A 25,866-nucleotide genomic window follows, 5' to 3' on the forward strand; every position below is an offset into this window, starting at 1 on the left:
AGTCATAATGTGGCTGTTATGGTATGCCTGAAAATCTGTGTGCTGTAAAGGGAGTTGCATGCTTTCCTGTGAACTTTATGATGAATATTTGGAAATGCTAAAAGTTTCAGCTGATGAGCCACTGAAGTAAAAAAAGATTTTGAAGCATATGTGTACACATTGGCTGTATTTTTTTAAATGTGTAGCTAGATAGGTAGAACACTGGCAAACATTTGCAATTCTCTTTAATGAAGAAGTTAAAAGGGGTGAGAAAAGCCATATGAGCACTCTTCAGAGTTGCCAAATTGGGAAAAAAAATACAATTACACGATCACTAGTGAATGGCACTGATTCATATTCTAATCTGTTCATCGACCAAAAGAAGCCTTGAGAGAATAAAAATTAATGAACTCCTCAGAACTTCTGAATCACAACCTTCTGATGAAAGAAATCCTAAACATGGCAAACAAGCTGGTAATTTTAGGTATTCTGTCCTCTGGCTTGAATAAAGTAATTTGCTTGTTTATTTTAAATATTATGCCACCATTTGAAGTTTGAACATATCTTTGAATCCAATTTACCTCACATCTAGGGCGCCTCCATAGCCAGGTGGGCAGGAGCAGCAGTGCAAAGCACATGCTTCTTGATTAGACCGGGGTTAGAGCCCATGAGCCACCAAATACGGAGGATGCGGAAAGGTCAGGGAATGACCACCGCATATTTCCAGAGCAATATGGCCTTAGTTGCTAATGCTCCTAAAAACCAAATAATAACAATAATAACCTCACATCTATGTAGTGAAGTCATCATTATATATTTTGAATTTTCCACTTCCATTTTTGAAGTTGATTACCATAGTGTGCTAAACCAGAAATAGAAATGCTTATGCATTTGCACGTTCCCCCACCTTTGCATTTGATAGTTGTTGTCGTACGAGTATTACCTACAACAAGGTTGTTGAGTTACATTAATTTAGGTTGAAAATGTTACTTGCATTTATTTGAGATGTAAATAAAAGTTGAAATCCCTGATTATCTAATTCACTTAGACAGGCAGGGATTCTTACAAGGCATGGATTTTACAAGGCATGGATTATCTAATTCACTTAGACAGGCAGGGATTCTTACAAGGCATGGATTTTGCAATCCATGCAGGAATAGGTTTTACAGCTCTGACGAACCTGATTTAGTACATAGTTATTGCCTTTTTATCACAAACTTTTTCTGTTTTCTACTTATATTTCCACTTCACCTCCCTGCTATTAGGGTATTTTTGGGTGTAAAAATTTTTGAGTTTAAATTAATACAGCTTACATTTAACTAACATTTGGGTATACTACACAATGGCATTACATTAATCCGCTGTCACATTTAGCTGCTTCCTCTGCACTGAACTGACCGTGTCAAAAATGGTGGTGCAGGTACTCGAATTCAAAAGTCATGGCAGCTGATGAGAGATGTTTGTCATTGTAATACTACCTTATTTCTAATTTTCAGATTTTAATTTATTTTCACATTGATTTTTTAATCCTTATTTGCAGTCATTTATCATTTTAATATTTGCAGTACATTTAGTGCGTTAGCATTTTCAGCATATTCAAAATTTAATTAATTTACCTTTTCAGAGCCACTCCTAGTAGGAGTGGCATGTGGAAAGCAGAAAGCAAGTGTATGAGCTTATGCAGCATCAGCCAGAAAAAAAAAAAAAAATTCACACAACCATTCCCTCTAAATGTTTGTCCAGTTTCTCCTTAAATTTATTTAACCTATCAACTTCCACAATGACAGGTGAAAGTGTGTTCCAGCGATTAACCACACACTGGCTAAAGGAAAATTTCTGCACATCTATTCTACATCTGTCCTTCCTCAATTTGAATTTATGCCCCCTTAGGTTCGTAATCTGAACAAGTGGAAGAATTCAGTTCTCAACCCATTCAAGACCTTATACACCTCAGTCAGATCACCTCGTAGGTGCCTAGTCTCCAGACGCTGCAATTTGCAGAACTTAAGCCTCTCTTGGTAAGAAGATCCCTTCATTCTCCTCATCAATCTTGTTGACCTTCTCTGTACACGCTCAAGCAAATCTACATCCTTCCTAAAATGAGATCTTCAGACCTGTACGCAGTACTCAAGGCGTGGCCTGACCATTGCCTTATACAGAGAGACAATTACCTCCTTTTCCCGGATAGAAAAATTCTTGTATATCATTGACAAAACCCCATTACCTGCCCTGGAAACCTGTCTGTCTGCATTGCTCAGAAAACTTCATATCTGACTGCACAATTGGTCCCAGGTCGTTTTCATTTTCTACCACCCTAAGTGTAGTACCACACAGTTGGTACATTTCTTTGGGGTTACTTCTACCCATATGCAGTACTTTGCATTTGTCAATGTTAAACTTCAGTTGCCACTTCTCAGCCCATCTGCCCAAATTTTCTAAATGCTGTTGCAGTATCAAATTGCCATTACTGTCTTTAACAACCCTGCCAACCTTTGTATCATCTGCAAACTTTGACACTAAGCTTGATATATCTTCATCAATATCATTGATAAATATACAAAACAGCAGTGGACCCAACATCGAACCCTGTGTGACTCCACTAATAACATTAGTCCACCAAGAGCAGCACCCATTGATTACTACACTCTGTCTTCTCCCAACTATCCTTTTATCCATTGTAGCAACTTACCCTTAATACCATTATGCTCCAATTTGTACAATGGTCTTCCATGCGCGACAGTGTCAAAGCTTTCCTGAAATCCAAGTATATGCTATAAAAATTATATTTTGCATCCAGTTCCTTTGTAACCACATCATAATACCCAATCAAATTGTCAGACAAGACTTTCTCTTAACAAACCCATGCTGTGTCTGAATTATTGCTCAGTCTTGTCTAGATAATCCTGCAATGCATCTTTAACCAGTGACTCCATTATTTTATCTGGAACAGGAGTTAAACTAACTGGTCTGTAATTACTCGTATCACCCTTCAATCCCCCTTTGTGAATTGGGGATACATTTGCACTTCTCCAGTCAATGGGGACCTCCCGTGAATCCAAGGATGCTCTCATAATTATGGCTAAGGGTTTGCTTACTTCCTTTGCTGACTCCTTTAATATAAGTGGATAGATCCCAGGTGCCTTTCATATGTTTAACTTCAACAATTTCTCCTCCACTTTGTTCTCAGTCATTACAAAATCTTTACGCATCCTATTACAATTTGAAAACCTTCTGGCATTTTTAAACCTTAATAACTCCTCATGTGTGAATGTATTTAATATACAAGAGGAAAAGAGTGGGGGAAAAAACTGAACCTTGGAGGACACCAGCAGCCCCAGGGGCTCACATCTGATGAGTATGGGCGTGGCACACCCAGGATCCTGAGCTGGATATCATCATTCTTCTCTTTCTTGGTGATTCCTTTCTACTTCTCTCACTCTCTCAGGGTAACTCGGAAAATTTTTTTTTGCTAGTGCAGCTTAAGCCTCAGGCTTCCTTGCAGCATATGGCTAATAATAATAAAAATAATAAGATGCAAAATACTTATTCAGTTTCTTTGCTATCTGAGCAGGATCATCAACAGTCAAACCATCAATATCAAGTGGATCAATCAGATTCCCTTCCTCTTAGAGTTTATATAAGTAAAAAAATCTTTGCAGTTTTTCTTTGCATCCTTTGCCAAACATTTCTCAAAATATGTCTTCGCCTTCCTAACCTCTTTTGTGAGTGATTACAGACTAGCTTATATCTGCCATAGGCTTCTGTGTCGCCTGATAATTTTTATGCATCCCATGTATTTTTCTTCTCTGCCACGAGTCTCATTAGTTCATTTGACAACCATTTAGGCCTAAACCTTGTAGTAGCTTCCACGATTAATTCCTTGAATGCTCCCACTTAGAATTTGCTGTTGGTAACATCATCAGTTGATCCCATTGTACAAAATTTAAAAACTGGCTGAGACCACTGTAGTCACCTTTACGGAAGCAAAAACCCTTTCTTTTACATCTGATGGTATTTATATTTTTAAGTAAATCACACATCAGTGCACTGTGATCACTGCCACCTAGTTGTTCCTTTATCTGCATATTCTTAATACACGAATGATCACTGCTGATTACCAGATCCCTCTCTGGTTGCCTGTCGAAAATGCTGCTTGCTGCAGAAAACAATCATCCAATAAATCCACAAAAGTCTTACTAGTGTGCGAGTGACCAATCCACACGTTCCTGTCAATATCTGCGGTTAAAATCCTCCATTATAAGACATTTTGATTTACTAGCCCACTCTATTTCTCTGTACAATTGTTTGTTGTACTCATTCGAGTCATTAGGCCTATAACACACTCCTACTCTTATTTTAGCTTTGCGCAGTGCTTATGTCACACCAAACTGACTCAACAGTGCACTGTGCATCTATATCAACTGGATGCACTTCTTTTGATTTTATGTTTTTCTTAATTAACAGCATAACACCTCCTCCGGGTTACTCCCTGTCCATCCTTTCTGTACACATTGTACTCCCCACATTCCAATTCAGGCACCTCCGTAGCCAGGTGAGCAGGAGCAGCAGTGCGTAGCACACACTTCGTGATTAGACTGGGGTTCGAGCCCATCACCACCAAATACGGAGGAAGCGGAAAGATCAGGGAATAACCACCGCATATTCCCGGAGCAATATGGCCTTAGTTGCTAATGCTCCTAAAAACCAAACAGCAACAAACAACACCTTCTTGATCAGACCGGGATTCGAGCCCATGACCACCAAATACAGAGGATGCGGAAAGGTCAGGGAATGACCACTGCATATCCCCGGAGCAACATGGCTTTAGTTGCTAATGCTCCTGAAAACCAAACAACAACAACCAGGGTTCAAGCCCGTGACCACTAAATACGGAGGATGCAGAAAGGTCAGGGAATGACCACCGCATATCCCTGGAGCAATATGGCCTTATTTGCAAATGCTCCTAAAAACCAAATAATAACAACAACAACAACAAATTCCAATTCTGCATAACTAATATCAGTGTGACACCACGTCTCTGCTATCCCAACAATATCTGACTTTGATGTCTTGACCAACACTTCAAATTCATCAAATTTATTTACTATACTTTTAGCATTGGTATACATGCTCCTATTCTTATTCTTAATTACCCTAACACATCCCATATACCCACCTGATTCACGATGACTGCCATCAGTCCCTGAAATCTCCAGCACCCCCTCGGTCCAGGCCACTGCTTATTATAATAGAAGTAGTGCAAGAATCACCTTAACCTCTGCCTGGCTACTTTTTATCCTTAATCTGTGAATCCCCCCAATCTAGCAGTTTTCCGACCCGCCTAACACTGCCTCAATAGCATCAGCAAATATTCTTGCACCCTTTCTATTTAAGTGTATCCTATCCCTGTAGAAGCAGTTTCTCCTGTTAACAAGCACAGATCAGGCTGAAAAAAATTCTACCCCTTGAGCCTTGCACGTTCCCTCCACGGACGAATTGATTGACAAGGTTCTCATCATGTACTCCCTCCTATCGTGTCTAGGAAGAATTGCAGACACTTTCAAATTTAATCCTAACTCACGACTTTTTTTGCAACATTGTTACTTGTTAAGTAAATCTGCAGATCTCCTACTCTTAATGTCATTGGTGGCAACGTGTACAACAGTATCACCCTGTGTCCCTTAAAAGATTATATATGCTTCACAACATCATCAACGTTTGCCTCTGGCAGACATACCCTGGTCCTATTCCATCTATCCTTTTTACACAATATATTCCCCATCTCCCTGACAATAGAGTCACCAACAATAAAGTTCATTTGGGACCAGCACATTCTGCCTTGGGGATTGCTGCTGTGTGAGCCCAGGAGTGAGCTCTGGAATTGAGTTGAGCAGCTGAGAGCTTGATGGGCACCTAAAATTAATTTCTTCGATGGCATGTATCCTACACCTCAAGCTCTCATAGATGCCCATTAGAATGCTGAGTTGACACCTAATTTCTAGACACTCTCTGCACCTGGCACACACAAAGACATCCTCCTTGGCTAGATCATGTTCTGTTCCATAGATTTCGGCAAACATTTCACTTTGCACATTTTTTTAGGCTGTGATGCGTTGGAGAATTGCCCTCCTCAGTTCTCCCCTGAGTCACAGCACTCCTGCCGCTTTGTGCCCGTTGCTTTTCTGCTCTAGTCTGGGGCATGATATTTTAAATTAATAAGATCGATGAATTTAATTAATTAATTGTCAATTTAGAATCCTAAATGTGGTGATGCATAATACACTGTATATTTTTATGTTAGAGCTACCTAGTTACCACAATTAAAAATTCGAATTTCCTACTACTCTATACAAAAACAACGGCTGCAAGATTCGAACGAAACAACAATTTTACGTATATTAAGTAGTAATCTACCAAAACTTTTATCTAAATTAAAAATAAAAATAACCAGCGTAACTGGAACTATAAGGCTACTTATAAAGTACAATATAAAATAACAATTAGGTAAATGAAATAGCAAACACATCGCACACAGCACCCCCTCCTGGCAGGTGCTGACTGTAAACTGGCTGAATTTAGTTTACAGAATGCAGACAGCACTGAAAGTTCTCTTTAAAAGAGTCTTTGTCCATTTTAATTCATATATATTTCACTAAACTGTTCACTACCATATAAGAAAATGTAAACACTATGCTCATCTACTTAGTCTCTGATAGAGGACTTTTAGATTCTGCTCTTCTCTGCTCAGATGTCCAACTGACAAATACTTATTTAGAGATAGAAGTATTTGTCAAACTGCAAATGCATCTATCTCTACAGATACATTTCATCATATCTTCTCACCTACACTTATGTGTGTACAAGTATTAAACACTAAAAGATATGTTAAAATTAATAAATTCTTTAATCATTTAAATTTAAAATTAATAAATACTTTAATCATTAAAATATATATTAAAAATACTTTAAAGTAATATTAAAACTTTTTGAGGTCCTCCTCAGCTTTCTTCACCACTCACAGGCTAAGAAACATTACTGTAATATTTAAAAAAAAAAAATAAATCAGGTTTGCTCTGAGGAATTTATTGTAGCTTAAACACAGAGCGTACAGATAAAGCAGAAATATATGAGCTATGTTCGTACTATTCTTGGCCAACCAGCATACGACATGGTCGTGAGACTACAGAAAGATTTTATCTTCATAGCCCGTAGTAGACAACACCTGAGGTTTGCGCATAGGTGCAAAGCTAACGAGATTATACCGAAAGGGTTTCGCTACAAACAACCGTTTTCTAATGAGCGCATGAGACGTGCCTGTCGGAACTTCGGCCTCAAAACCCTACGTATATGGATCGGCTGCCTCCATCATGACATACAACGTGCTTCAGCGAGCAAGGCAACCCTACTAGCCGACCTTAAGACTCTGATTCCCGATCCCGTTTACACCGATGTGGTCAACACTTTATGTCACCAGGCCATCAGAGAATCAGATCTTTATTGTACCCGACAGAAACGTAAGTTTTGTAATTTGATTAATGAATCCCGTCAATTGCGCAGCCAATGTAATACCCCTCTCACTAATTCCACGGACTTCGTATTGAACCTAAGCAGCAAACAGTTATCTGCGGACCAAGTAAACTTATTGACTCTTGGCATGACGTTTGCCGTTCTTCCTAAGCACCCGCCGATCACCGACATCGCCTTAGGTGTGGAAGCCAGCTTATCACACCTCCCAGAAGATGTAGCCAACACAATCCGCTTGAAGACTGCAGCAGTTCTACACCATGCTCGCCCCGTCTCTTCTAACCTCAACCGTACACAGTTCTCTGCCCTCAAGGCATTGAAACAGGATTCGTCCATCGTCATTCTACCGGCAGACAAAGGCCGCCGTACGGTTGTAATGGATCACACTGATTACATGGCGAAAGCGCTACTACTTTTACGGGATACTACTGTATACAAACCCCTGACCATCAACCCCAACAGAGTTTTAGAACGATGGGAATCAGAGGTGAATATCCTCGTCAACAGTTGGCTGAAACAAGGGAAGATCACACAGTCAACCCGTAATCACCTCCGTGCTTCCGGATGTCAGATCCCACGGTTTTACGGCCTACCGAAAGTGCACAAAGAAGACACACCACTGAGACCAATTGTATCCTGCTGTGGATCACCGACTTACGAGCTGTCTAAATTTGTCTCGAGACTTCTTTCTCCTCTGGTTGGCAAGACCACCCACACCGTTTCCAACAGTGTTGAATTCATAAAGAGGATTCGCACTGTATCCATCTCGCAGAATCAAGTTATGGCATCGTTCGACGTCATATCGCTCTTTACCTCCATCCCTGTGGAACTTGCCATTTCTTGTGCAAAACAACTCTTGGACAATGATAGAACCCTCAACGAAAGAACTGGTCTCACACCCGATGACATTTCCACCACCCTCAGACTGTGCTTAACAGGGGGTGCGATCATATTTAATGACTCAGTCTACCAGCAGATACATGGCACGGCCATGGGTTCCCCGGTCAGCTCAGTCACAGCAAACATCGTGATGGAGGAGTTAGAGGGACGTGCGTTTGCACACGCACCTGATCACATCGCCTTTTGGTGTCGCTATGTTGACGATGTGTTCGTGGTCATCCCTAGAGACTCAGGTCAGCGACTTCTATCATACCTCAACTCACTATCGCCCTTCATAAAATTCACGATTGAGCTGGAGTCGAACAACTCTTTACCATACTTAGACACACTTGTCCGACGTGAAGGCACATACCTGAGGACTACAGTTTATCGTAAGCCCATGTGTGCTGGCCAGTTTACCAACTTCCGGTCAGCACACGCGCGAGGCCACCTCCTCTCCACGGCCCGAACCTTGCTTACTCGCGCCTGGACACACTCCAGCTCCGCTGATGAAAGACGCAAAGAGGTCACTAGGGTCAAAGTAGACCTTACGAGGTGTGGCTACCCCATTGACGTCCTCGACAGGTGTGATCTACAGACACGTGACATCGTGACGACCAGCTACAACACCAACAGTGATGAGCCATCCACAAGGGCATTCATCCCATACTACCCCAACCTGTCACAACAGATCGGCAGAATCCTGAGAACGCACGGAATAAAGTGCATCCAGCTCCCAGGCAGGAAACTGCGTTCTTTCATTTCCAACGTGAAAACACCTGTCCCCACCCTTCTGCAGAGCGGTTTAGTCTACCGCATCTCTTGCCGTGACTGCACTAGCTGCTACTTCGGAGAGACTGGACGTCGACTCGAGAAACGTCTCTCGGAGCACAAAAGAGCGATCCGTTTAGCGGATATAGAACACTCAGCTATCGCCGAACATGTCTGGACAACCCACCACGACATCGACCCACACTGCGATGTCGTGGTGGTAGACAGATCCCACCATTACCTAAAGCGTACCTGGTTGGAATCATTAAATATAAAATCTTCGGATAAATCCTTAAACAGGAACAGTGGTTACCAAGTCAACCCGATCACAGAGTCAGTAGTTCTGTCATTGGACAAGCGCTGGCCACGTCATCATGCGTCACAGCCACAGACGTCAACAAACAATTAAACCTCGCGTCTCACGCACCTGGCAGTGCACATCTTCATTCCAACTGCCATTCATGTATTTTAATTCTGACGAAGGCTACCATATAGCCGAAGCTCATATATTTCTGCTTTATCTGTACGCTCTGTGTTTAAGCTACAATAAATTCCTCAATGAATCCAGAGCGCGTAGGCCTGTTTCGTTAGGTTTGCTCTGTCATTATCTGATCAGTATAGTGTAGAGTAAGTTTGTGATACTTGCGAAATAGTGATATATTTCCTGTGATATAGTTAAACATATCATCATTTATAAATACATTTACTTTAATATCTAAAATAAAGGTAATCCCTGTTGATTTATAATTTAATATCAAGAGACAAAAAAAAAATGTTTTCTTTTCTTCTTTTCAGAACAGTTGAAAAAGTATTTCAATTGTTCAAAAGTATTTCAGAAAGTAATTGAAAAAGAATTGAAGAATATACCTTGGGACAGGTTTGACATGTTTAAATTTTTATTTTTATATCTGAATTCCATAATAATACTATTTGCGTACTAATTTTAAGTTTGCATTTGATGATATATCTATCAATTGATAACTGTAATCACTCGCTATCTGAAAGGGATGCTCTGTAATAATAAACTAAAGGGTACATCTTTTATTTTTAACATACTGTTATGTAGCTCTAATCTTCCCTATAATTTTTGGATTCAAGACTTCAAATTTTTATTGAAATTTATCTTTTCATTATACATTTTATTTATTTATTTATTTTAGACCAAAGGTAAGGGTCAGTGGAAACTTTGGAAAGATTATGTACGTCCTCCAGAAGGAGAAAACTTGAATATAAGAGAAGTAATAGTTCCAACTATTGATACGATACGTTATGCCTATTTAATGGATATTTGCATCAGACATCAAAGGTATGGTGATTTTCATGTTTTATTTTACTGTTACTTAAAATTATGAGAGTGTGAGTCAATAAAAATGGAAAATTTCAATATATATTCAGAGTGATATATTCCATACACTATTTCTCAGTGTAAATCATCTCTTACCTTTTGCACTTGTATTTCTGTAACTGACATTCCTTCTGATTCCATTTTAGTGACACAAATATCAAAATGAGAAGGTACATGATCAGGACGGCAGATTGATTCAGTGATGTCTAACTCTTGTTACCTATATAGGAATTGAAATGTTTTTCAGTGCTGCATTTAACATTATGAGATGTTTTATTGCTTGTTTTTTCTGTTGATTTCAACATTCAGAGCAGTTAATCCATTTTACCCTTATTAGTTTTATAGGTTTCTCTCCTTTGTTTTTTTTTTTTTTTTTTTCTATTTAAATTGTTGTTACAGATTTTATTTTTATTATTTGCATTTCTTCTTTTATTTATTTAATAAAGATTAATTTGCATGTTGCTTTGGCTTAGTTAACGTAAAAATTATATTTTTTTATTTTTAATTTGTTTATTTTTTGTGTAGAGGGCGCTCACCTTATTATTTTTAGTTTAATATTTTGTGTTCAATGGTTTAATTTTATTTGGGTCTAAGTTCTATTAATAGTTATAGATTGCTTATGGCACACATCAATATTTTGCTTTCTTGCAGTTGAGAATAAATTACTATCTTTTAGAACATACAAGAGTTGGTGCCTCCTGATGATATGCTCTTTGTGTTATGTTCCTTTTTGATTTTCATAATTTTCCACATTTATGGTGATTATTTCACTCTTCCATTTATACATATGTGTATATATACAAGTCAATGTGTATATGTGTGTATATGTGTATATATACATATGTGTATATATATACAAGTCATAAGTAATACCTCTCTCTCTCTCTCTCTGTCTCTCTCTGGCCATAAAAGTATAAAGACAACAAAGTTTAAATTTATATCATTTATTAAACAAAGCACTCGGAAGCATATATACATGATTCTATGTCTCTACCATGTTTATCAATACATTTCTGCCATTGTGCCTTTCAACTTATCTATGCACTATAGTAAAAGGATGGACCCTGCTACTGTCTTTTTCAGCTCTTCATCGCTCAAAAGTGTTTCCCACAAAGCTATCTCTTCATACGTCCAAATAGAAAAATAACAGATGCAGCTAAATTCAAACTATATGCAGGATGAAGCAAAACTTTCCACCCTCGAGCTGCAATTTTCATCTGAGTCATATCGGCAGTGGGTGGCCTGGTATTATTATAGTGTAATATGATTTCGTGTCCTGTCAGAGTCTTCCTTTTTTTGTTTTATAGCCCTGTTAAGCTAATCAGTTCTTTGGCAGTATCTTTCTTTGTTTATAGTTTAACTTTTCTCTAAAAAATTTCAACCAAACTTGGTCCTTCTCTATTCAAAACTGGGATTTAGACTGGAATTTGGAAGATCCAGGTCTTGTCATCTGTTATCAGGCCTTTAAAATTTTTTCCTTGAAATTTATTGTGCTCCTGCAAGTCTTGGCATATCTCCTGTCTGGAGAATTTCAATTCTCTTGTTAACTGCTTGGGTGTCCATTTGCAGCATATTTTTCTATAATCTGATGCGTCCAAAATGGCTAATACTCTTCTCTTTGAATATGCCTTAGTGCTTGCATCATTGCATATGTTATTATTGTCTTGTCTTGTCTTTTTGAATCATTTCATCCAAAATCTCCTTGATGATCACGAAAGTCAGTGACTCCTCCTTTAAAACATGCAAGCCACAAACACTGCTTATATCAATAATTTCTTGTTGGTATACTTTCCTCAGTTTTCCATGAATCTGGCAACTGAGTTTTCTCCTGACGTGAAAGGGAACTCTACCACCAACCATTGAAGTACAGTCAAAGTGAAGTGGACATCACTTTGACTGTTCATGACTTTATATCTGTAATATTGTAAAGTAATTATGTCTTAATATCTATATTCACAATATATAAAATTTCATGATGCTAACTCAATTGCAAAAAATTTCTTGCCCACCCAAGAGGCATTACTTATGGATCCACCCTTATATATATACAAGGTCATTGAAAAAAGTGTCCGTGATTTCATGATAAAATAATAATGCAAATACTTACATCAATCAATTGATTTATTTGTTAATATCTACAGGAATATCTCAAGATTGACTTCATACCTTAGTATGTTTCAATATGAGCAGCGTTCATTGTTGGGAAAACATCCAAATGGCAGTCGATCTCTGTCTACGTGCACTCAGTCATTTCCGGCATAATGGTAGCTATTGCAGCTGTGATCCTCTCTCTTAAATGGTGCAGACTGTGAATCTTTTCTGTGTAGATGATGTTTTTTAGGTAGCCCCACAAGAAAAGTCTAATGGTGTCAGATTAGGACTTCTTGGTGGCCAAGGGTGACACTGACTGACTTCTTGGTGGCCATCTTACTGACAGTGTTGAGGCGGTGCGCGTAGTAGTCATTCTGCTTGCACTCATGTTGCAGCCAAGGTCATTGTTCAGGTGGCAAATAGAATTTAGTGAGTTACCACACTGTTTGCTGCTATGATCACAGCAATTGATCAAATATTTCCGAAAATAATTAAAAGGGAAATCACGGACACCTTTCTCGATGCCCCTGTATATATATGCACATCCATACACACATAAGATTTGATCAAAAAGTTCAGAGAATATTTTTAAAAAAATTAATTTTATTCAGTAATAAAATTAATGTTTCAATTAATTTTATTACTGAATAAAATGGCCAAAGCATATTAACAATGTTTACATTGTTAATATGCTTTGCCCTGTCACCAGTAGTACAAATAATTGACAATCCTAAGTGCTGGGTTGTAAGTGATGACCCCATGCACATGCAGTTTTAAAAATCAATAGTGAATAATTCAAAATTATTGGATTTTTGATGCCACTTTTTTTTTTCAATTTTTTCTGTACGTAACTGTGAAAAATCCAGCTTTTATAATAAAAACATATAATGTTAGTTAATTTTTGAAAATAAAAGTCATTTTAGACCTGCTAGCAAGTGAAATGCAAATTGAAAACCCACATGCTTCAACAAATTCATGCAGTTAGATATCAACCTGTCAATGACAAGAGTGCCGCTGCATGAAAATTGCAATTTGCTTGTCAACAGTTTGATTCCAAACAATGCTTCAACATTGTGAAGCCAGAGAACATTTACTAACTGGAAGAAAATATGCATCAATAAAGGCCTGACGTAGCCCAGTGGTCAGGAGCGAGAGTGCATAGCACGCGTTCCTTGTGTGGACCGGGGTTCAAGCCCGTGACTACTAAATACGATAAATATTTATTTATATTGACGATTTATTGTAAACTCTACTGACTTGATTGTCGTGCCGGAGTATAAACAGAAAATTTAAAAAAAAAAAAAAAAAAAAATTTTTTTTTTAAAGCCAGCTTGCTGTCAGTAATTGTAAATGTTATTCAACACATGCATATAATTAGGTTTAACTTAATCCCTAAACTTTTCCTAATTGTGATAATTAAAAGATATTTCTGGAATTTTGAGTAGAGAACTCAAACGAAACATTTTCAAAAACAGCTATTGGGAGTTTCGGCTGTGTGTATGTGTAAACAAAAAAGATGAAGAGCACAAATTGTCGAAACATTGTCTGGGATCTCACTGACCCTATGTGACAGGCTCAGGGCTATTATAATCTCCTGCTGCAACCACATGCTTCTACCATCATGCCTGTGCTAGCAAAAAAATTTTTGGAAGCCTTCTTAGTCTTCTCTTCTGAATGCTTTTAGGCAATCTTGTGTATTTGATTGGATTTTTCAAATCAAGTCAAATTGTTTTACTTTCATGTTCTGTTTTAATTTTGGAAATAGTCTAAAGTTACATGGTGGCAAATAAATCAAACAGTGTGGAATGACAGGAACGTTTTTGTTTTGGCAAAAATTGGCAGATTGTATGTGAAATATGATGCAGAGCATTATCATAGTGAAGGAGCCAACCATTTTGATATTGTTGGCTGTTTATAACAGATTGCATCTCTCACCCATTTTCAAACTCCTTGGTAGCAGGTGGCGTTAACAGTGACACCATGCAGAATGAATTTTGATACCACTATTCCTTTTTTGTCAAAAATTGCAATCGACATGACCTTCACATATGATTTTGACTTCTGCAACTTTTTTTTGGCCTTGGAAATGATGTTCTTTTCTACTGAGAGGAGCTTTGAATCTTGGTCCCTTGGTCATATCCCTACACCAAAGAGTCAGCACATATTATTTAGTAGGCGCCTCCGTAGCCAGGTGGGAAGGAGCAGCAGTGCATACCACACGCTTCTTGATTAGACCGGGGTTCGAGCCCGTCACCACCAAATATGGAGGATGCGGAAAGGTCACGGAATGACCACCGCATATCCCGGAGAAATATGGCCTTAGTTTCTAATGCTCCTAAAAACCAAATAAATAATATTATTTAGTAGCAGAAGTTAATGTTCATTTATATACAGGTATGTTTTTATTACAGTCATATATGACTGTAATAAAGACATACCTGTGATCATAAGTGATAAACACTCACCTGGAAGATACTTCTTAATTTTTTGTTTTTTTTTAAATTTTGGTAGATGTGAATAACTGCAACATTTTATTTAAGAGCAAATAAATTGTTTACTTTCTCTTAATTTTTTAAAAATATTCATAGATATAAAGAAATAAAACCATTCATTTTTTGTATTAATTTTGATTATATGAATTATGAGATATATATAAAATGTATAATTTGCATCTGGATGGGGAATCCTTGGATTAGCATTCAGCCTTCCAATGAAAAAAAGATTCGCCACATCTATATTAGTTACTGAGTGGCAGCCATTTTTGAAAGCTGCTAAGTGCACTCTTTTATTACTTAAAAATTACTGGTTTCTGTTTAAAATTAGTATTGCAGTATTTAATTGGATTTATCTGATAAATTAGGTGAAATTTCTTATTTGGCCCTGGAAATTATTTAAAAATGAGAGTCAAAATAGAAGATAATTTTATTATTGGTATTAGCATAATAATACAAGGAAGCAATGCTTATACAATGCCAGCCAAAAAAAAAACTGAAAAGAACATATAATTTCCCCATTACTTCCAATAATTTGTTCAAACCTCTGCTCATTAGCATCGGGTTTAGTAGAGGCTTTAGTAATCATCAGCCAATGAAAAAAAAAAAAAAAAACCCATTTATGCTCCCTGAGGTTCATAATCTGAGCAAGAGGAAAAATCCCATCAGCATTGAGCCTACTCAAACCATTCAAGGCCTTATACACCTCAATTAGATCACCTCGCAGGTGCCTAGACTTCAGATGCTGCAATTTACAGAAATTAAGCCTTTCTTGGTATGAGGACCCCCTTCGTTTCCCTCACCAATCTTGTTGCCCTTCTCTGTACTCATTCTAGCAATTCTACAGCCTTACTAAAATGAGGCCTCTAGACCTGTATGCAATACTCAAGGCATGGCCTTACCTTGCCTTATACAAAGGAATTATTACCTCCTTTTCTCTACTAGCAAAATTCCTGTATATCATTGACAAGATCCCATGACCTCTTTGACAGCCTGCCCAAAAAACTTTATATCTGACTGCACAAATACCCCCAGGTCTTTTTTCTTCTCTAACCACCCTGAGCCTACCAGCCTCACAGTTGGTACTCTTCTCTGTGGTTACTGCTACTCATATGCAGTACCTTGCATATGCCAATGTTAAACTTCAGTTGCCACTTCTCAGCCCATCTGCCCAACTTTTTTAAATCCTGTTTCAGTAGCATACTGTCATTAGTGTCATTAACAACCCTGCCAACCTTTGTATCATCCTCAAACTTGGATATTAAGCCTGATATACCTTCATCAATATCATTGTTAAATATACAAAACAACAATGAGCTCAACAATGTACCCTTGGGACTCCACTAATAACATTAGTCCACGAAGAGCAGTGTCCATTGATTACCCCTCCTCTGTCTTCTTCCTCTCAACCATCCTATTATCCATTGTAGCAACTTGCCATTAATGCCATACCTGTTCCAATTTGTACAGTAGTCTTCCATGTGCAACGGTATCAAAAGCTTTCCTGAAATCCAAGTATATGATATCAAAATTATTTTTTGCATCCAGTTCCTTTGTGACTACATCATAATATTCAATCAAATTTGTCAGACAAGATTTCCCCTTAACAAACCCATGCTGTGTCTGAATTATTACTACAGTCTTGTCTAGATGATCCTGCAATGCTTCTTTAACCAGTGACTCCAATTTTACCTGGATCAGAAGTTAAACTAACTGGTCTGTAATTACTCATGTTACCCTTTGATCCCCTTTGTGAATTGGAGATACATTTGCATATTTCAACTCCGTGAGGACCTCCCCCTGAGTCCGAGGATGCTCTCATAATTATGGCTAAGATTTGCCTACTTCCTTTGCCATCTCCTTTAATATAATTGGATAGATTTCATCCACCCCATGATTCTTTTCTTATGTTTAACTTCAACAATTTCTCCTCCACTTTGTTATCAATTATTACAAAATCATTTAGCTCCCTGTTAACAGTTTAATATGCTTCTATCTTACACTCCCTACAGAGTTTCTCATGTGTGAATGTAGATGCAAAATACTCATTCAGTTTATCAGCTCTGAGCAGGATCATGAACAGCCAAACCGTGGGCACCGGCAGGATATTTTGTAAGGTAGTGCATGTGTGAATAAATTTTTTGTTCACCAAATTTTCGAATATGTGCAATATCTTATGTTTCAATAAATTAATGAAAATATTAATAATTGTGTATGACTTCGAAATCCAAAGGGGTGCACTTGCACCATGCTGCCGCACCCATGAGCAAAACCATCAATATCAAGTGGACCAACCTGATTCATCCCCTTCCTTCTAGAGTTTATGTAGGTAAAAAGGTCTTTGCTGTTTTTCTTTGCATCCTTTGCCAAAGATTTCTTATAATCTGCCTTCGCTTGCCCAACCTCCTTTATGACTAGATTAAAGATTAGCTTATATCTACCATAGCCTTCTGTTTCTTTAAATGATTTATATGCATCCAATGCATTTTTTTTTTTCTCTGCCTTTAGTCTCATCAGTGAAGTGGAAATTTATTCCATCAGTTGATTACTCTTTGGCATCCATGGATTTAGGGTCCCTAAAGATTAGGGATGTGCAAATGCTTCTCCTACTCATAGAAGGAAAACTGAGTAATTACAGTCCTGTAACTTGACCTAAGGAAATAATGACTCAATGGATAAAAGTGTTGCAGGATTATCTTGACAAGAACACAGTTATATGGCAATCACAGCACACATTTCTTAGGGGGAAAGATTATCTGACCAATCTGTTTACCTGCTAGGATGAAGTAATAAAATATCTGGATGAAAAAAATAATTTTGATATCATATACCTATGTTTCAGTAAAGCTTTTGATGCTCTTCCACATAAATAATTGCAGTACAAATTGGAGAACTGTGGTATTAGGGCAAGTTATTGCATTGAATAAAGAGATGGAGACAGAGAGTGTTTTTGATGGATTCGTTTGGGGTTCACTGCTGGGCCCTTTGTTGTTTTCACTATTATTAACTATACTGATGGTAGCGTAACATTTAATGTCTTAGTTTCTGATGACACAATAGTTTGAAGAGTGGTTAGTGGCAGGAATCGGGGTATGTTACTCCAAGGAGTAGCTTACCTTTATATCTTTTACTACACCCATAGCAGCTCTTAAATAAAGATAGAAACTGATGCTATTAAACAAAGAGAATAACATCTCTTTTTATTTTCTTTGTTTAATAGCATTCAGTCTCTGTTGTCAGGTGGTTGCTAGGTATGTATGGTGTTATGCACACTACATGTTCAAATTCATGTGATACCACACACTATAGAAATATTTTTGTAGTTTCTTACTTGCAAGCCTATTTTACTGTATATACTTATCCTGGAGTATAAAAAATGTATTTATTTAATTTCATATTAGCATTAGCATTAGTAGAGGCATTTGATGCAAGAAAGCAAGCTTATGCAGCATCAGCCAAAAAAAAAAATAAAGTAAAATAAATAAATAAAAAATAACCACTTCCACTTCACCCCTCTGTTCGTTCGAAATACCTGTCCAGCTGAGCCTTAAACTTATTTAGGCTATCAACTTCCACGACAAGGGATGGAAGTCTGTTCCACCTACCAACCACCCGCTGGCTAAAGGCAAATTTCCGCACTTCTATCTTATATTATATAAGATCCTCCAAAAATAGCTTCTCTTTTCAATAAATTTGGCATTAGATAAGTTTCTAATGCCAAATAATAGATAAGCATCAGCCAAAAAAAAAAATAAAGTAAAATAAATAAATAAAAAATAACCACTTCCACTTCACCCCTCTGTTCGTTCGAAATACCTGTCCAGCTGAGCCTTAAACTTATTTAGGCTATCAACTTCCACGACAAGGGATGGAAGTCTGTTCCACCTACCAACCACCCACTGGCTAAAGGCAAATTTCCGCACTTCTATCTTATATTATATAAGATCCTCCAAAAATAGCTTCTCTTTTCAATAAATTTGGCATTAGATAAGTTTCTGCATTTTTAAAGTTAATAAATAACGAATTGAAGAAAACAGTGTTACTAAATAATTAAATTGATATTGTTAATTGGTAATTCATGTTGTTGCTTATCTGTTTGGAATATATTTATCTGTGACTTTGCTTCCTTGGGTTCATTATGCAAGTAGTCAATGTGTTTGGAAGTTGCCAAGTTTATAGGTGGGCACATTGAAAGGCTTTAACAGTGGTATAGGAATGCCTTGGCACTGGGGCAGGTGCCAAGGGCACTGGTATCAGAGGGGCGCCACTGACAGACCATATCAGTTCCGTATCAAGCTGTTCCGACACCCAAGGCTAGCTGACGAAATGGCGCCCTTAGATATCGCATCAGGTCGAGAGCAGAGGTAGGGGTGAAAATTAATTTTTCCCAAATGGCGTGTTTTCAGAGGGTGATTCAAGCCTGCATGCATCCTTAAATCTGAGTACATACTGCATAGCAGCATACATCTATTTGCCGTCCAGAACTCAACTTTTAAGGGACCAATCAGGCGAATGCTTCATCGGTACATGTTCGAATGCACAGCACTTCGCCATTCAAGAACTGTGTACGTTCTGAGATACTGAATAAGTTTGAAGTTATAAATAATGTGTTTGTTGTTATTTTGTTTTTAGGAGCATTAGCAACTAAGGCCACATTGCTCCGGGGATATGCAGTGGTCATTCCCTGACCTTTCCACATCCTCCGTATTTGGTGGTCACGGGCTCGAACCCCAGTCTAATCAAGAAGCTGTTGTTATTTTGTTTTTTAGGAGCATTAGTAACTAAAGCCATATTGCTCCAGGGATATGCTGTGGTAATTCCTTGACCTTTCCGCATCCTCTGTATTTGGTGGTCAAGAGCTTGAACCCCAGTCTAATCAAGACGTGTGTGCTATGCACTGCTGCTCCTGCCATAATGTGTATATACTGTTTTTGTGCTGTATAAACAGATGATTGTGAATATTGTGATTTTTAATTTAGGTGATACAGAAGCCTATGGTAGATATATGCTCGTCTGTAATCAAGTCAAAAGACAGATTAAGAGAAATCTTTGGCAAAAATGCAAATAGTAACTTATGTAAACTCTAGAAGGAAGGGAATGAATCGGATTGGTCCACTTCATGTCAAGAGTTCAACTATTGATGATCCTCCTTAGGTAGCTAACAAACTCAATCAGTATTTTGCATCTATATTTACATGGGGAGTTATTCTGGGAGGGGAATGCCAGAGGTGTATTAAACCCTGGCAATGAGCTAAATGATTTCTTAATAAATGAGAGCCAAATAGAGCAGAAATTGTTGAAGATAAACATTAGAAAGGCACTTGGGGGTGGATCGGATCTATCCAGTTATATTGAAGGAGGCAGCAAAGGAAGTAAGCAAACCCTTAGCCATAATTATGACAGGTTCCTTGGACTCAGGAGTTACCTGTGGGCTGGAGATGTGCAAATGTGACCCCAGTTCACAAAGGAGGATCAAAGGGTGACGAAAGTAATTACAGACCTGTTAGTTTAAGTTTAACTTCTGTTCCAGGGAAATTAATGGAGGCTGGTTAAAGAAGCACTGCAGGATCATCTAGACAAGACTTCAGTTATAATTAAGACAGCATGGGTTTGTTAAGGGGAATTGTCTGACCAATTTGATTGGATGCAAAAACATTATTTTGATATCATATACTTGGATCTTTGGAAAGCTTTTGATACTGTTGTACATGGAAGACTGCTGTACAAATTGGAGCAGTGTGGCACTAAGGGCAAGTTGCTAGAATGGATAAAGGGATGGTTGAGTGGGAGAAGATAGAGTGGTAATCAATGGACAATGATCTTCATGGACTAATGTTACTAGTGGAGTCCCCCAGGGTTCAGTGTTGGTTCCATTTTGTTTTCTATATTTATTTATGATATTGATGGAGGTATATCAGGCTTAATGTCTAAGTTTGCAGACGATTCAGATATTCACTTCAGCGAAACAACAGATCACCCTTTGTCGGGGTACAGGAAAACCACTCTCTCATAAAACTCTAACAGGGTGCTTACAGTAGAAGATTGACCAGAGCCTATTGTCTGAATGTGGAATACCCTTGATCTGCCCACTGGAAATGGATACACAGAAAGTAGTTGACCAGCTCGACTTCTCGGTATCTAGTAGTAGAGGTATGTGATACAAGAAAGCAAGCTTATGTAGCATCAGCCAAAAAAAACCCATTTCACACATCCATTTCCTCTAAAAGTTTGTCGAATTCCTCCTTGAATTTATTTAAGCCATCAATTTCTATAACAACAGATGGAAGTCTGTTCCAGGTATCTACCCGCTGGCTAAGGCAAATTTCCACACATTTATTCTATAACTGTCTTCTCAATTTGAATTTATGCTCCCTCTGGCTTTTAATCTGAACAATAGGATCTTAATCCCATCAGAATTAAGCCTGCTCAACCCATTCAAGGCCTTATACGTCTCAACGAGATCACCCCCTCACAAGTGCCTACTCTCCAGAAGCTGCAATTTGCAGAACTTGAGCCTTTCTTGGTAAGAGAGAGAACCCCTTTGTTCCCCTCACCAATCTTGTTGCCCTTCTCTGTACTTGCTCCAACAGCTCTACATCCTTCCTAAATTGAAGTCTCCAGACTTGTACACAGTACTCAAGGTGTGGCCTGACCATTGCCTTATACAAGGGGATAATCACAGCCTTATCCCTGCTTGCAAAATTCTTGTATATCATTGACAAGATCCCATGACCTGCTCTGGCAGCCTGTCTGCACTGTTCAGAAAACTTCATAATTAACTGCACATTTACCCAGCTCTTTTTTTATTTTCTACCACGCTAAGTGTACTACCACATAGTTGGTACATTTCTCTGGGATTAATGCTACCCACATGCAGTACTTTGCATTTGTCAATGTTAAAATTTAGATGCCACATCTCAGCTCATTTGTCCAAATGTTCTAGATCCTGTTGCAGTAGCACATTGCCGTTACTGTCATTAACAACTCTGCTAACCGTTGTATTGCAGACTTGGACATTAAGCCTGATATACCTTCAACAATATCATTGATAAATATACAAAACAATATTGGGCCCAATACTGAACCCTGGGGGACTCCATTAATAATATTATTCCACAAAGAGTAGCATCCATTGGTTACCACTCTCTGTCATCTCCCTCTCAACCACCCTTTTATACATTGTAGCAACTTGCCCTTAATGCCACAATGCTGCAATTTATACAGTAGTCTTCCATGTGCGACAGTATCAAAAGCTTTCTTGAAATCCAAGTATATCATATCAGAATTATTTTTTGCCTCCAGCTCCTTTGTGACCACATCATAGTGTCCAATCAAATGTGGAACTGGAAGTTGGATAGGTTTTACAGCTACCACTAAGTTGCCGGTAATCTTTTGAGCCAAAGAGATTACCATTGTGCTTAACCACGTAATCTCATATAGAAAATTTTCTTTCTTCTACAAACACTATTTTAAATGTAATTGCAAGGGGAATTCAAAAAACAATTAGCTAAACAGAAAAATCTGGTATAAATAAGTTCGTTAAACAGACATCAGACTGTACTTATCAGTATTATTATGATAATTTTATTTACGCACCTTTTTACGATCGTTTTACTAATTATCGTAAAAAGGCGCATAGCCACGAATTTGCCAACCTACCTCCGCCTCTGGGTTGAAATGTAGGCTTAGTACAGCATGGAGAGCTTGTGATTTGGTTGTACAATGCTAATCTAATTTTCACATATTACAGCAAGATTACTGTAACTAGACACTTTGGGCTTGGACAAGATATTCTTGCCAATGATTTCAATTTTCGGGAATAATATCTTGTCTGATAAACTCTTTAAATGTTGCTGCATGTTTTGCAAACCTCTGGTCACTAGCAAAGAGTTTATCAGATAAGATATTTCATTGCTTACTATAGGTGCAAAGACTAATAGCTAGCAGCCTTGGAATCTAGAGATTGTGCAATTTTTGTATGTTTCTGTTTTTTAATAAAATATTTAAACCAAACATGACTTGTAAAATGTCCCACTTTTTAGCAACGCTACATGATTATGTAGGTGCCTTCGTAGCCAGGTGGGAGGAGCAGCAGTGCGTAGCACGCACCTTTTTACGATCGTTTTACTAATTATCGTGAAAAGGCGCATAGCCACGAATTTGCCAACCTACCTCCGCCTCTGGGTTGAAATGTAGGCTTAGTACAGCATGGAGAGCTTGTGATTTGGTTGTACAATGCTAATCTAATTTTCACATATTACAGCAAGATTACTGTAACTAGACACTTTGGGCTTGGACAAGATATTCTTGCCAATGATTTCAATTTTCGGGAATAATATCTTGTCTGATAAACTCTTTAAATGTTGCTGCATGTTTTGCAAACCTCTGGTCACTAGCAAAGAGTTTATCAGATAAGATATTTCATTGCTTACTATAGGTGCAAAGACTAATAGCTAGCAGCCTTGGAATCTAGAGATTGTGCAATTTTTGTATGTTTCTGTTTTTTAATAAAATATTTAAACCAAACATGACTTGTAAAATGTCCCACTTTTTAGCAACGCTACATGATTATGTAGGTGCCTTCGTAGCCAGGTGGGAGGAGCAGCAGTGCGTAGCACACACTTCTTGATTAGACCGGAGTTCGAGCCCGTCACCACCAAATATGGAGGATGCGGAAAGGTCAAGGAATGACCACCGCATATCCTGGAGCAATATGGCCTTAGTTGCTAATGCTCCTAAAAAAAACCAAATAACAATAAATAATAACATGATTATGTTGTCTAAGCAGGTAAATGGAGAACATGTTTATAATATTGGTAGCTTCCTCAGTCAGAAGTTTACTTTTTGCCAATTTTGCTGTGTGATTAACTTGTTAACATTATCCTGGTTGATTATAATAACTTTATTAATGTGATTAAATTTATCATTATATTCTCATTGTTTCTGATTTTCTATTTGGTCAAAATTTGGAAATAAAAAGTCCATAAAATAAAATATCATTGATTATAATTAGCTATGTTGAAACTACCTGCTGCCTACACTTCTTGATTGCAGGCTTCTTATTTCCAAATTTTTCCAAATGGCCCAAGAGTAGACCCTGCTTTTAAGAAGAAAAGATAGTTATTTATAGAAATTAGCATATGATGCAAGAAAGCAGGCTTATACAGCATCAGCCAAAAAAAAAAAACACACTGTTCCCATTTCACCTATCCTGTCACTCCAAAAGTTTGTCTACTACAGCCTTAAATTTATTAAGGCTACCAACTTTCACAACATATGTAAGTCTGTTCCAGCAATCAACTACCTGCAGGCTAAAGGCAAACTGCTACACATCTATTCTACAACTGTCTTTCAGTGACACTATTGTCAGGGAAACGGGGAACATGCTATGTAAAAAGGATAGGTTGAACAGTTCCAGGGTATGTCTGCCAGGGGCAAAGGTTTATGACATTGTAGAGCGGATATCACCTTTTCAGAGCACAAAAGGCACTAATGATATTAAGAGGAGGAGACTGGCAGAATTACTTAACAAGTACAGGTCACTGTTGAAAAAAATCTGTGAATTAGGATTGAATTTGAAACTGTCTGCAATTCTGCCCAGATACGATAGGAGGGAGTATATGATGAGAGCCTTGTCGATCAATTCGGCCCTGGAAAGATTGTGCAAGGCTCAAGGGGTAGAATTTTTTTCAGCCTGGTCTGTACTTGTTAACAGGAGATACTGCTTCTACAGGGATGGGATACACTTAAATAGAAAGGGTGCAAGAATATTTGCTGATGCTATCGAGGCAGTGTTAGGTGGGTCGGAAAACTGCTAGCTTGGGGGGGATACAAGAACAAATGGATTAACAGTGACCACTGGCAGAGGTAAAAGTGATTCTTGCTCTGCTTCTATTGGAATTACCAGCAGCCGGGAAAACAAGATGCAGGGTATTTCAGAGACTGGTGGGAGTCTTTGTGGTACGAGTAAACACATGGGTTATGTTAGGGTAACTAAGAATAGGAACAGGTGCATGTATACTTGCATTTACACCAATGCTAGGATTTTGGTAAATAAATTTGATGAATTTGAGGTATTGCTCAGAACATAAGAGGCAGATATTGTTGGGATATCAGAGACGTGGTGTCACACAGATATAAGGAATGCAGAACTGGAATTTGGGGAGTACAATGTGCACAGGAAGGATAGACAGGATAGGGAGGAGTAGGGGTTATGCTATTAGTTAAGAAGCATATAAAATACAAGGAAGTGAAGCCAGTCAACATCCCTGGACCGTGCAGTGTTGAGTCAGTTTGGTGTGACATAAGCATTGGGAGATCAAAATTGAGAGTAGGAGTGAGTTATAGGCGTAATGACTCTGATGAGTATAATAAGAAACTGTTCAGCGAAATAGATGGGCCAGTACATCAGAGAGTCTTATAATGGGGGATTTTAATTTCCCGGATATTGACTGGAATTTGTGGGTTGGTCACTCACACACTAGCAAGGCTTTTGTGAATGATTGTTTTATACAGCAGCATGTTCGAGAGGCAACTAGAGGGAGTAATACTCTTGATCTGATTATCAGTAGTGATTCTTCATGCATTAAGAATCTGCAGATAAAGGAGGCAGTGATCACAGTGTGCCGAAGTGGGATTTACTCAAAGAGGTAACTACCATCAGTGATAAAGGGAAGGGTTTCTAATTTCATAAAGGCTACTACGGTGGTCTGAGACAGTACAGTAATACCCCGACTTACGCTACCCCGACTTACGCGAACTCGGAGTTACGCGGTTCTTGATTTT

At 38.1% G+C, this 25,866-nt stretch overlaps 1 protein-coding gene across 1 annotated transcript in view; it reads left to right on the plus strand.

Moving 5' to 3' along the window:
- The window catches only part of LOC150086891 (dynein axonemal heavy chain 7-like), a 1,233,418-nt gene that overhangs the window by 430,656 nt on the left and 776,896 nt on the right, over positions 1 to 25,866 (plus strand). Inside the window, exon 25 of the mRNA XM_090372313.1 lies at positions 10,314 to 10,459. Coding sequence (XP_090228439.1) covers positions 10,314 to 10,459 — 146 coding nt within the window. The remainder of the gene's footprint in view (positions 1 to 10,313; positions 10,460 to 25,866) is intronic.

The sequence above is a fragment of the Mastigoproctus giganteus genome, chromosome 4 (genome assembly GCF_048544385.1).
Source record: "Mastigoproctus giganteus isolate SK-2022 chromosome 4, ASM4854438v1, whole genome shotgun sequence".
Taxonomy (NCBI): Eukaryota; Metazoa; Arthropoda; class Arachnida; order Uropygi; family Thelyphonidae; genus Mastigoproctus; species Mastigoproctus giganteus.